Source organism: Ursus arctos, unplaced genomic scaffold, assembly GCF_023065955.2.
Source record: "Ursus arctos isolate Adak ecotype North America unplaced genomic scaffold, UrsArc2.0 scaffold_30, whole genome shotgun sequence".
Lineage (NCBI taxonomy): Eukaryota > Metazoa > Chordata > Mammalia > Carnivora > Ursidae > Ursus > Ursus arctos.
The window spans coordinates 23,023,521-23,037,655 of record NW_026622986.1 but is presented as its reverse complement, the minus strand read 5'-3'; the positions used below and the strand labels follow the sequence as shown (position 1 = coordinate 23,037,655).

General features: G+C 46.4%; 1 protein-coding gene across 4 annotated transcripts in view; it reads right to left on the bottom strand.

The window, feature by feature from the left end:
* The window catches only part of FAM171A1 (family with sequence similarity 171 member A1), a 145,820-nt gene extending 134,174 nt beyond the window's left edge, over window positions 1–11,646 (bottom strand). For 2 of the 4 annotated variants that reach the window (XR_008956572.1, XM_026479022.4), the window contains exon 1: window positions 11,439–11,644. Coding sequence is in view for 3 of the 4 variants with exons in the window: in XM_026479022.4 (XP_026334807.1) it covers window positions 11,439–11,535 (97 nt within the window). In the remaining variant the exon portion in view is untranslated. Of the gene's footprint in view, window positions 1–11,438 lie in introns of all 4 variants that reach the window. The other 2 variants (XM_057304751.1, XM_048219502.2) reach the window with 2 other exon arrangements.
* Window positions 11,647–14,135: the final 2,489 nt, after the last annotated feature.

The following is a 14,135-nucleotide window of genomic DNA, read 5'->3' as shown; positions in this document are numbered from 1 at the left end:
CCTTCCCTACTGCCAACTCACCAATTGTTGGGTCCTAACTAGTTTCTCTTGTTATATAAACTGTCTGCCAAACGCTAATGGGCTCTGAACACAAGCCAGAAGATTCCCCCAAGCCCAGCTGGGTGCAACCCCAAATCCCACCCTGCTCGACAGGACCTCCCTCAAGAGCTCAGGAGTTACTTGTGGGAGCTTCTTATCGCTTCTACCCATCTGGACCCCACACAACACACGGCGCAGAGCTTGGCTCTCAGAAGCCGCTCAGTAAATAACCACTGAAGGTTGCTTTCCATGGTTCAAAAGCAAACAGGGACCACACAAGGGAGTAGATTTGTCTTTCTTCATAAAAACGACCAGGCCCATTAAGAGCCCTTTATTTATACTGGTAAAATGCCGTAGGATCAAAATCGAGTGAAGTTCTGATTTAATCCTCCAAATCTTATGACAGCAGCACAATCCGAGGACGCAGGGCAGGCTGCCTTGTGTCACACAGGGGACTCTGCCACTTGCTGTGGGACTTTGGGCAAATGGTTTAACTTCTTTGCATCTCACTATTTCACTTTTCTATGAAATGAGACTGATATTTCCACCTCACAGGAGTAACATGAAGATTAAGGAAGATAAACCATCCAGGTACATAGCATCATGAGTCTGGCAGGTAATAAGCACCCCGTGCATGTTAGCTAATCATTATTAGTATTTTTCGTGTCTCTGTGGATGAAGCAGAGAGTGCCTGCCACTATCACACTGATTTAACATTAAGTATAATACAGATATCATAAATATTTACCATTCATTGAATTCAGTAAATCATAGTGATCGAAATAAATTTCACTTTCAAGTTCTCAGGGACAAACTACGAAAACTCAGGGCTACTTGAAGCATAGCATTTGGTATCCCATAAGCTGTCCTAGATAGAATCTCCTTGCATATGAGTCCCTGTCTGACTTGTAAGGTCTCAGAGCAGCAAAGGATGGAGGAGTGACTTGTCCAGAGTCCACCTTGGAACTTGCCAAGAGAAGACATTCCGCCGTCCACCTTCCCGTTCTCATTGACCTCTATGGCAGGGAAATCTGCCTCCCTATCCTCTCTGCCCACTGACCCATTATCCACATTACGGCTGTGGCAGGCAGAAGGAACCCCCAGAAGATGTATACGCCCTCACCCCTGGAACTTGCCAATGTCATGTTAAATGGCAAAAGGACTGCAGGAGTGATTAAGGTTATAGACTTTATGATAAGGAGATTTTTCTGGATTATCTGAGGGGTTCAACCTAATCATGTGGGCCCCTTTTAAAAGCAGAGAAGTCTCTGTGGCTGGGGTCGGAGAGATGCAGCAGGAGGAGAAGTTCAAGAGAGATGAGGTATAACAAGGTCTCCAGGTGCTACTCCTGGCTTGGCCATGGAAGGCACAAGGTGACAGAATGCAGGTGGCCTTAAGGAGCAAAGAAAGTCTCCAGGCTGACAGCCAGCAAAGAAAGAGGAACCTCGGCCTGATATCTATCTCCAAGAGACTGAATTCTGACTATAATTTAAATCAGTTTGGAAGCAAATTCTTCCCCAGAGCCTCCAAAAAGGACTGGGGTACAGAGGATGCACACCACCACCATACCCAGGTACTACCAGGGTAAGAAGGATGAGCGAGCACCTCACCCACTGAGGCTGTGCTAGTGATGACTGTTTTAAAATCAAAAGGTCTTGGGGTGCCTGGGTGGCTCAGTCAGTTAAACATCTGCCTTTGGCTCAGGTCATGATCCCAGAGTCCTGGGATTGAGCCCCACATCAGGCTCCCTGCTCAGTGGGGAGTCTGCTTCTCCCTCTCTCTCACCCCTCCCCACCCCCACTTGAGCTTGTACGTGTGGTCTTTCTCAAATAAATCAATACAATCTTTAAAAATAATAATAGAATAAAATAATTTTAAAAAATCAGAAGTCTTACTAACATGACTCACCTTAGGTACTGAGCACAGCTTGAACCAAAGTGTTCAGTGCCTTCAGTTCAGCCTTGTCAAAATTATATTAAAAATTACATTAGAGGTGCACCTGGGTGGCTCAGTCAGTTCAGTGTCCGACTCTATCAGGTCATGATCTCAGGGTCATGAGATCAAGCCCTATATCTAGCTCCGTGTTCAGGGTGGAGCCTGCTTGGGATTCTCTCCCTCTACCCCTCCCTGTTTGCACGCTCTCTCTCTATAAAGAAAACAAAATAAAAATCTTCAAAAAAAATTTACATTAGAAATCTTTCCCTCAATACAAATTCAGTACTTTTTCCATTCAAATTCTGAACTCAAAAAAAGTAAGTCGAAGCAAATGAAATGCTCATCTGATTTGGAAATAATTAACTTTCCTCATTAAACTCACATTTCTTTATCCCTGTGAGGTACAGCTTAAAACAAAACAAATAAAATGATGAAACCAATCTTCTATAACCTCAACACTCACTTCAAAGGTATCTTTCCCTAAGCCAGCTTTTCCCACGCCACTTGCTACTTTCCACAAATCCAAAAGATCTTACCAGTTTTCACATTAGAGTGTTTACAGGTTTTACATAAAATTAAGGGTTCAGAACAGTTGAACATATCAGATCTATATTTAATCATCTTATCTCCCCATTCAATTTAAGTAATATGAATTTTACCTAATTGTTCTGTAATTATTACGCAGAGCTTCATCTGACATTGGAAATCAATCATGTACCAGTATTTCCAATCAATGCCATCACGGTTTAAATATGTGATCACCAAGAGGACATCTCTTAACCAAATTTATAACCATTAAGTGCCCTGAGTGATGTCTGCACGCTTACGCTCTCTAAAATTAAACTTCCTGTGTCCCACTGTGGATAAATCCTTGAAATACCTGGAAATACACATCACAACTCATAGCTGTACTTTTAGTCAGACAAGTGTTACTAGGTTTCATCTTATTCAAGAGACTCTTGCCCAATTACATAAAAAAGTCCCTTAGTGGGGGCACCTGGGTGGCGCAGTCGTTAAGCGTCTGCCTTCAGCTCAGGGCGTGATCCCAGCGTTCTGGGATCGAGCCCCACATCAGGCTCCTCTGCTAGGAGCCTGCTTCTTCCTCTCCCACTCCCCCTGCTTGTGTTCTGTCTCTCGCTGGCTGTCTCTCTCTGTCAAATACATAAATAAAATCTTTAAAAAAAAAAAAAAGTCCCTTAGTGATACCTTCTTAATTTATTTTTCCAGTTCTCTTCCAATTGGATTGTAAAATACCAGGGGGTAAGGATTTCTAAATAATTAAGCTTACCCAAAAATAAGGTGTTTCCCCCTCCCCGTGCCACCCTTTTTTTGTCTAGTAGGTATTTCACATACTTATATAGTATCTTCATACAGCACATGCTCTGTATTTAGGGTTGTAAGAGCATCAACAAGAGCACAGCCGGAGGTAGAGGGAAGTGAGGGTGAGGATGTACAATGGTCACCCGGGGTGATAAGTGGAACATTCTAGCTAGAGAAGATGATTCAAACTGGTGATGCAAAGGTTGGAACAGGCACATGAAGAAAGGCAGGACAGTTGTCAAGGCCAAACTTAGTAATTTAGACTTTACACTTTGGGCAACAGGAAGGTATTAAATGTTTTTCTGCAGGAGAGAAACACGAATAAAGTGGTGTTTGAGAGGGACCCGTGGACAGAGCTTGAGCTGAAAGAACAGATTAAAACAAGGAGAGAAAAAGACAGGATGCTTTCAACAAGTACCTTATGAGGGTGAGGGATGCACGATCGTGAAAATGAGGAGAAATGAGTGAATGACTGTTTAGGAGATCTAATGGGAAGACGAGGTCTTCTTCAGCTTTAAAATAACTGAGTGAGGGGCGCCTGGGTGGCTCAGTCAGTTAGGTGTCTGCCTTCAGCTCAGGTCATGATCCCAGGTTCCTGGGATGTAGCCCCACATCAGGCTCCTTGCTCAGCAGGGAGCCTGCTTCTCCCTCTGCCTGCTGCTCCCCTTGCTTGTGCTTGCTCTCTCCCTCTCTCTGTCAAATAAATAAAATCTTTAAAAAAAAAATAGGGGTCCCTGGATGGCTCAGTTGTTAAGTGTCTGCCTTTGACTCAAATCATGATCCCAGGGTCCTGGGATCAAGCCCCACATCAGGCTCCCTCAGCCACTGGGAGCCTGCTTCTCCCTCTCCCACTCCCCCTGCTTATGTTCCCTCTCTCAATGCCTCTCTCTCTGTCAAATAAATGAATAAAATCTTTAAAAAAAAATAACCGAGTGATCCTCTCCTTTTCTCCATTCTATATTTACCTTTTGACCAAACCCCAGAACTTGAGAAAATCGAGCTTCTCTCCATTCTCAAGTTCAGTTCCTGGGGAGAACCCTCAAGCCAGGACACTTCATTCTCCTTCTCCTTCTCCTAGCCCCTGAGGTTTAAATCCCACACCTCGGCACTCAACCACCAGAGACCCCATCAGCTGCTACTCTGGGAACTGTCCAAATGTCATGTAGCAACCCCCTCTAGGCTACCCTGAACTTAATTCTTTGTTCCCAGTGAGATGGGAACTGCAGGAGATCAAGCGGTTTTGCTCTTCCTGTGGTGCCCAACAGGTGCACTGCCCAGGTGTTTCATCCTGCTCTCCCTTTGTCTGCACTGGGGCCTAGGGCCCAGAGTGGGTGGGGCTCATCGGCTTCGAGAGGCACCGGTATCAGACATGGTCTGCTGAGCTCCTGAGACAACACCTGGGAGGCCATTCCGAGTTGGGGGTGGGGCATCCTTTCATTATATAAAGGAACTGGGAGGCCTACAGTGACATTCGATGACCAGGTTCTTTTACCTCATTTAATTACCAAGAAATATATTTCAACAAAAATTAGACCAAAGTTTAAAAGCCACCAAGATTTCTGGGGCACCAGGGGGGCTCAGTTGGTTAAGTGTCTCACTCTTTTTTATTTTTTTTTAAACATTTATTTATTTATTTGAGAGAGAGAGTGTGTGTGTTCACACCCATGCAAGTGGAGGGAGGGGCAGAGGGGAAGGGAGAGGAAGAGGGAAAGAATCCTAAGTATATTTCCTGGGCTCGATCTCATGACCCTAAGACCATAACTTGAGCTTGCTCAACCGACTGAGCCACCCAGGCGCCCCTAAGCAAATGACTCTTGATTTTGGCTCAGGCCATGATCTCAGGGTCATGAGATCGAGCCCCATGTTGGGCTTCACGCTGAGCGTGGAGCCTGCTTAGGATTCTCTCTTCCTCATTCTCTGCCTCTCCCCTGCTCAGTTACGTGTGTGTGTTCTCTCTTGCTCTCTTTCTCACACACACACACACACACACACACACACACACAAAGGCAAGCAAGATTTGTCAAAGTGGCTTTTGGCAGGTGTTTGGGAGGTTCTGTGTTCTCCCTGCAGGTATGGCTAATCCCAACTCTAGAAGGAACACAGAAGATCTGATGCACTCTGCTTACAAGTAAGTCATAGCCTACTGAATACATCTGGGAAAGAAAACTGTTTGGTGATAGTGGTGGGGGAGGTCCTTGATGCGCTCCCCAAAGATCCTCAACATGGCTCCAGTTTGGCAGGATTTTGTTAAAAAGATGCAAAAACTCCATGCATTTCTCCAAATGTTATCTTTGATAGCTTTGGTTCCCCAAAATGGTCCACTGTCGCTGTACCATTACCCTGACTGCATGGGTGTTCATTTCTTTTCATGCTCCTTAAGGGACAGCATCTGTATCCACTTCCTATTGCTACTATAACAAATTACCACAACTCGGTGGCTTAAAACGACATAATTTTACTGTCTTACAGTTCTGCAAGTGAGAAGCCCAAAATCAGTGTCGACAGGGCCACAGTGAAGATGTCAGCAAGATAGCATTCCTCTGGAGGCTCTGGGGGAGAATCCATTTCTTTCCGGCTTACAAAGGCTGCCTGCATTCCTTGGCACATGGCCCTTCCTGATCCTCACAGCCAGCAGCGAAATATCTTCATTGTCTCTCTGACACTGACCCTCTGCTTCCATGGTCACATCTTCACCTTGCTCTTGTAAGAATCCTTGTGATTACACTGGGCCTACCTGGGATAATTTGGAATAATCTTCCCATCTGAAGATCCTTAATGAGTTCTGCAAGGTCCCTCTTCCCAGGTAACTAACATATTCATGGGTTCCAGGGACCAGGACATGGACATCTCTAGGGGCCATTCTACCTTCCATAGGGTCTGTATGGTGAGAAAGTGCCATGTGCTCAGGTCACCTTAATTCTCTTGGTCTGAGTTTCTTCATCTCCAGAACAAGGAGGATAAACGTGACCTCAAGGGAACGTTCCTTCTGTTTTACATAAATGCCTCTATCTTGATCTAAAGACATCTACATAAATGTGCTATATAAATACACCTGTAACACTACTGACTGTGTGGATGACAACGTGGAGAAATGATCTAAGGAGACACCCAGATTTTGAGTCTAGTTAATAGAGAACTTAGGGTATGGTGGGTTGGAGGAGGTTGAAAGATGAGGAGTTGGAGGCAGAGTCAGTGCACTGAAAGGGAAAGGTTTAGTAGCATGTTAGAGAAAAAGAAATAGAACTAAGACATCATGTCAAGGCAAGAGAGAAAAAAAATGGAGTCATCCCACATAAAAGGATTTCATTACCGGAATCTGTGCGGATTAATAAATTCTGTAGAGGGTAAGTGAAAGAAACAAAAAAGAGCAAATGTTTGCAGACTGATTTGAATCTGAAAGGAAGAGGAGCTGGTGAAGAAATCATTTAAAGTAGAGGCTTGACCAGAGGAAGGTAGAATCACCTTGAACATGTTGACTCAACTGTTTGCTTTTAAGGAACGTTTTAAGAAGCCTTTCTAGAGTCGTGAACTGCCTCAAATTTTGCCTATTTACAAGCCCGATTTTATGAAAACAATCATTTTCTTGACGTAGGGCATAATGTTGGGTCACACTGTAGAATTTCTTTAAAAACAATTATTTCACACAATTAACTGGCCTATTTAGAGTGCGGAAGCTTAATTTTGAAAATATGTTTAGGGGTGCTTGACTGGCTCAGTTGGAGGAGCATACAACTCTTGACCTTGGGGTTGTGGGTTCAAGCCCCAAGCTGGGTGTAGAAATTACTGAGCAAAATAAAGAAACTTAAAAAAAAAGCACATTTAAAATAGATTCAGTTCCATGTTTGGTGGAACTGAATAATTTAGCCAGGACTGAGGTCTTTTAAAGTCCTTAAATTACATTCAGTGAAATCAAATGAAAATGACTTGTTTACAATTATTGCTTTGTAACTTGATCAAACTGTAATAGCACCATTGAAGCATGTGATAACTTCCATTAGATATGTTTCACAAAAAGTACAGGAGGTAGGTGTTATTACAGGAAAATTCTTCCACCTAGATTTCTGAAATTTTTTATACAATTTTTCCTTCAATAGTATTACACGTGTCTGTGTTATGTCCAACTTATTTCCATGTGCCTTTTTAGCGTGTAGTATTTACTAAAATTACTAAATTAGTATTTCCCAACAACAAAAATGTACATTTAGATTTACAGAGGTTTCAGTAATTTCTTTAGAATGGAGAGTTGACTAAAATTTAGAGAGTACTTTCACTTGCAAGCTATTAGCTTAGGAATCTATACAATAGTTTCCCTTTTTGGGTTAGAATTTTAAGCACATAAGCTGTAAGTTACAAAATGTCATAGGAAAAGGACAAATATGACACAAAAATAATTCATAGTCATTTCAAAGTCTTTGCCAGAAATTAGCTAGATATTGCTGTTGCCTTTGCAGAGTTCCCACACCTGGTGCGCAGTAAAGCCCGGCGGCCTCAGCAAGTCCAAGTACTACAGTTTCCCAGGATGTGAGTTTTATTTAGATGTTATGTTCTTATAATGTCAGCATAAGTCATGCTTGTTGGATGATCCTTGTGATATCTTACATCGCTGCATGGTCTTTCAACTGATCATGGTGTTCTAACTGAAATTTGAATTTGGCAAGGAATAGACCTCTCAGAGAGAAGAAAGACAGCCAACCATTCACCTCAAATGTTATGACAGATTGTAGCTTTTCGGAGATGAACATAAAGTTAGCACATCATTGCAAAATACCTTACTATTAGATAATGAGCAGCAAACTAAAGAGCATACAATTTAAGTCTGAGCATGAAGTCCTTAGCCTAGCTCTGACCTTTCTTTTGGCACGTAACAACAGTGTTGGGCTTCAAAACTATGTCCCTATGGAGTACATCTGCACAGCTTACTAAGACTTCAAGGAGAACCCCCTCTATGAAGCCAGCTTCAATGCACAGTTGTCCAAAAGGTGAAGAAAGTAAAAATTAGTACTTGAATAACAGTTGCTTTTCTCCTCAGGAAAAAAGTAGATACGATAAATACTTTAGAGACACTTAGATGAAAACACTTAATAAAAGCCTGCAATCATATTCCAAGGCTGGTTCAAATTCATGATTAGCAAAGCAAAACTTCACTTTGACAACTGTTGCCTGTGAAATCCCCTTGCTGGGTGAAAGCAGCTACAGTAAGAAGAATCTGAAGCCAAACCTGAAATTGTATCTTGAATATATAAAGAGCAAAGCAATGCCAAGAAATTTTGCAGATGTTACCTTCCTTAGATGAAGGGACCAAGACGGTTTAATAAAGGAGGTGTCATTTAGTTCCAGGGATGTGACGGTAATACTACAGTATACAGTATATATTTGTGTGTTCCAGGTCTCTACATAGTTTTTCCTAAGTCATTTCTAAACTCTTTGGTGTATAAGGTATGTGTACAACGCATGTTCAAAGTCTGATTCAAGTAACCATTTCCACAATAAAAGCAAAACTCTTACGAACTAGGCTTTGGAGAAGGTAAACATTGAAGTTTTCCTCTAAAAAATGTATCACATTGCACTATATATAGTGTGTGTAGTAGCTGTCTTCAATCCGTCACTCGTTCAGCACTACGGGAGCACCAACTATGTGCGAAATAATCTACAACCCATTGTGCAATTGCAGAGTGAGATCAGATGTAGCATTTTCCCTCCTTGTGTATGTGATCTAGGGGAGAAGAGGTGAATTTAAAAACAATGTTACAAGTTGAGGGTCAAGATGGTTTGAAGAAATCAGCTGGGGGAATGTGACCTTCCAACGTCAAAGTAGCAACTGTTCACTCTCTTAAAAATGGTCCTAGCTCAGGGGGTGACTGCCTGGCACAGCTGATTAAGTGACTGACTTGATTCCAGCTCAGATCGTGATGTTAGAGTCATGAGATTGAGCCCCTTGTGGGGCCTGTGACAGCCCTGCTTGGGCCCTGAGCTCAGTGCAAAGTCTGCTTAAGATTCTCCTTTCCCTCTGCCCCTCCCCCCAGCGCTGCACATTCTGTTTAAAATAAATAAATCTTAAAAAAATAAAAATATCCTGCCTCAAAACCTAGATGACTGATAGTGAGACAGTTCCTTCTGGTGAAGCTCCCGAGCTCAACACTTTAAAAAGCCATCCTACCGAATCAAGACAGTAATCCCGGAGGAAAAACATTCCAAAACACTTGGTCTTCCACTCAAACCATACCATATACTAAGACACTCCAAACCACGGTATAAATATCCCCAATGGTTGACCATGTCTCACCCACTTCATAGAATATTCCATTTCTGAGAGTTTAGTTACCCAATCTGATTTTTAGCAGTAAGATTTCTGTAAAGTGTGGTCTTCAACCTAAACCTAGCAGGTTTTGTTCATGACTTTTTTTTTTTTTTTCAATCGAGGCCATGCCTTCCTCTATTTTATAAGGGCATGAACTTAATGTTTCTATATATTCCTATTTCAAGTGCAAAACACTCAACCCGTTCTTTGGAATTAATGGCCTCGTTGAAACACAAATATCATATTCATTAAAATAGCTGATTCAAAGACCAGTAGGGTATTAATGAAAGAGGCTACAATTCTACACCGATGATCTAATGTTCTAAACATTCATTTCCTACTGAAGAGACATATGGGTCTTTTTGTACCTTGTCAATGTCCCCCTTTCCACAATATACATTACTAAATTTACACACAGTTCATAACAGTCTTATTATATCACAGCTATAGAAAAAGCAATGATGAAAGAGATGCCAGCAAATGATACAGCAAGTGACGAATACGAAAACCTTTAATTCAACATGTAGGTAACAAACTAAACCCAGCCGTCCCTGGGTAGAACCTTGTTTGCCTGTCACAACAGGCAAGTCCACCCAGGGTTCTCTGCTCCCAGGCAATATTTGAATATTTGTTACAAGGGAAGGAGGTTAGCATGAAGGAAAGGGGGTAAGCAGGGTCTGTGCAAGAGGATGGTGTCCGCTTGGATGAGATGCCTCCTCCTTCCTTCTATCCACACGGCAGACCTTACAGGACTCACACCTTTCTGCCAGGAAAGGATATGGTCAAGGAGTCAGGGGTGGGGGTCTACAGTGCTGCAGGGAAACTCTCCCGGGAGCCCAGAGAGGCCCCAGGGAGGCCAGGCAGTGGTGTCCAGGGTGGGTGCGGATGCTTATCTGCCGCGGCCTCACTCACCCTCGAAAAGGCAGGCAACACAGAAGCACTCAATTTTTGTCCCCACACACGCGTGCAAAGGAAGCTTCGGGGTCCCCCCCAAATAAATTCTTATTTTTAAAAGCAAAAGACAGGCTTGTGGCCATTCTCAGAGGCGGCCACATTACTCCCAGGTCTGGAAAGCAGATTTGCAGAGGCCAAAGATTAGACAAAAGGCATGAGCTGGCGACATACAGACCTAGAAATGATTTTTTAAGTGATTAAGGCCTCCCAGTTCTAATTCTGTCACCCCTTTTAGGGATGATTCCTGGGGCGCTGAGCAAATCCCTTAAGGCCTGGAAAAGACGTCGGACAGGGAGGGGGAGAAGACCCCGAAACTTTCCCAAACTGCAGCAGGCTGGTGGCGGGCAGCGGCCGCGGACCTCGGGTCCCAGGGCGCTGGGGGCACCCCAGAGGCGGCGGCCACCCCCTCAACCGCCACAACAAAAGGGCCGAATTCAGCCTTCGCACTCGGGTTTCAGTACCCAAGCCCCGAGGGTGGAGAGGGCGGCGGCGACCCCGGGGCAGCCCCTCTCGCCGGGGCGAAGGAGAAGATGGAGCCTCGTGTCCGTGTCACGGCATAAAGGAAAAGACCTTCGGAGGCACGCAGACGAGTCCCCCGAAGCAGCAACAGCTGGTGCCACCCGCACCCACTTGGGCCTCGGCCTCGGACCCCGCAGGAGCCTCTGCCCGGGGCGCCTCGGCGTCCCCCGGCGGCGCCGCCCCCTCGGGAGCGCGGCGCGGGGGCTGCAGGCCCGGCGGGTGAGGCTGCGGCTGGGGCTCCAGCAGCCCGCCGACACAATGCGGCCCGAGAGTCTCCCCGCCCGCCGCCACCACTGCGGCAGGCCCGTGGCCGACACAAAAGCCCACCGGCCCCGGCCCTCGCGCCTCCCGGGCCCCGCCACCGCGCACCGACCTTGGGCTCCGGCGCCGGGCTCCCGCAGCGTCTTGGTCACCGCCTTCCAGACGTTGCAGCCCAGCAGGCAGAAGAGGAGCGCCGCGGACCTGCTCATCTCCGCGCCGCAGGGCCCCGGGCGGCTCGGGCTCGCCGACCACCGGGACGGAGCGGCGCGTCAGGGGCGGCCGGGCGCCGCGCCTCCCTCCATGTCGCCTGGCTCCGCGCGCGCCGGGCCCGCCGCCCGATTGGCCGCGCCCCCGCCCGGCGCGGCGCCGGGCTCCGCAGCCCACGGCCGCTCCCTCCTCCGCGCACCCCGGTGGGTTTCCCCGAAGAGCCGCGGCGGCGGCTCCGCCAACTCTTTAACCCCTTCGTGCCTCCCGCCCCGCCCGCGGGCGGCGCCCAGGCCTCGCCGTGGTGCCACCTGGCGGCCGCGGCGCCGCGCGGGAAGGGGGCCGCGCGCCCACGAGCCCCGCTCCCCGCGGCGCTGCGACGCCCCCTCAACTCCGCCCGCGCGCCCTCGAGCCTCCCCAAGGACCGCGAACGCCTTTGGCCCCAACACAGCCCCAGCACCCTCCCCATCCCTCCACCCGATGCCCCGCTGCTTTGGAGGGAAAAAACACCTGCTTTTCAGGGCTGAGGCCTTCGCACCTGTTAACCGAGGGTCCTCAGAACGCATTTGTGTTTCAGGGCGTGGCCTGCCTCAGTTTCCTCGGTATAACGCCACCTGCAGCTACTCAGGTCCCAGTCTGCCTATGTTCCCCAAGACTGACTTGACACCCAGTGTTAAAGGTCTGCGGAAACAGAACCCCTATGCCTGTATAAACTGTAGTAGGCCCTCTGTGCCTAAGTGCCGACAGATGAGTGGCTCTACGTAGAATTGTGCTTGGCTATTTCTAGAAGGTTAGGGTGGGGAAGAAATTACTTTTACATATATTGAGGGCCTAGGTACTTTTTTTTTTTTTTTTTTTTTTACTTTCTTCTTCACAATATATGATCCAAGAGATAGGTGCTGTTATCCCCATTTACACATGAGAAAATAGAGGCTGAGAAGGGTTAAGAATCTGTCCAAAGCACATAGCTGGTCGGTGGCAGAGCCAAGGCTGAAAGAAAATAATCAGTCTGGCCCTAAGGTTAAAGCTCTTCACAAAATTCTCAGGCTTCCTTTAAGCCTAGGTACACCCACCCCACCCCACCTCAATTTCCCTTCTTCAGACGGCTCCTGTCTGTATGCCTTCCTCAATACAACCTTCATGTCCCCCGGACTCTGCCTACCCCATCTCCCAACCGGCACTGCAGTGACCTTCGGACGTCTGTGTGGCACCCAGGCTCTAAGGAGATCTGCACCAGTCTCACTGTCTGCCCGGTGCCGGCCTCAGAACACCAGGCCAGAGGAGGGTTATTTCTGTAATTTTATTAATTGGGCATTAAGGCAGGGCAGGCAGTGTACCAAAAAGAGAATGAAGAATGGCACTTGCCCAGTTGGCTTATGATAGACAAATCATTGTGAGACACAATAAAAACCAGGAGGTGGCGAAGCCCATATGGGTTTTATGGTCACCCTCAGGACCAATGCTACAATTAGTGCAAATTGTGCACCTGCACAGGGTGGCAGGTAGTCAGAAGGCAGAAGGAAAACCCACAATTAAGGACTGCCTGATCCCTCCTCCTTCTGACTTCCAGAGTCAAAGCCTTAGGGTTGTTCCAGGGTCCACCTCGGAGCCAGAGCAGGGAAGCAAATGGAATGACAGTTCTGCTCAGCCCTCAACTCCAGCTGAGTCACCAGCCTGTAGGAGCACAGAGTCCAAGCCAGCTAGATTACTGGGTAGAGCGTGTCTCCGGAGCAGGGTAGTCCTGAAGTTTTCAATTCACTACCTTGGGTAGCGGGCTGCTTCTAAGAGATGTAGCATTAAGCTCCATCCTAGAGTTGAAACTTCCCACTTCAAATCTCTTGGGGATATGCCTTGGTCAGGGATGTTGGGGATGTTGGCTCTAAGAAATAGGACGAGCCTGAGCCAAAACCAAACTAAGCACGGTAAGCAGGTTGATTATTAGATCACCTGGGACTCCTAAAAAATTGTGGGAGCTGAAGTCTCATGAAGGAATGAAGGAAACTATTATTTGGGGGGGGGTCCTCATATATGCCACTCTCACTCATAACAACTTACTTGGGTAGCATTAGGATTCCCTAATTATAGATGAACAAACTGAAACTCAATGACAAATAATTTGCTCAAAGTATCCAGCTCTGGAGGCGCCTAGGTGGCTGTCGTTAAGCATCTGCCTTCAGCTCAGCTCATGATCCAGGGTCCTTGGATTGAGCCCCCACGTCGGGCTCCCTGCTCAGCAGGAAGCCTGCTTCTCCCTCTCCCCCTCCCCCTGCTTGTGTTCCCTCTGTCACTGTCTCTCTCTGTCTGTGTCAAGTAAGTTGATAAAATCTTAAACAAAAAAAAAAAAAAAAAGTATCCAGCTCTGATGACAGCAAACTCAAATTCCCTAAAACAATGTTACCTCCAAGAATGAGTTTCATGCAAATGATTCAAGTTACCTCTTGCTGTGTCCAAATGGTTTTTAAAACCTGTTCTAAGCCCAGTAATGTCTGACTCTAGTTGTATCCAGTGAATGATATGGTGCCCATGTCAATCTCCTGGTTTGGTAATGTACTATAGTCATATAAGATGTTACAACTGGGTTGCTGGGGGGAGATGAGTGCAGGGT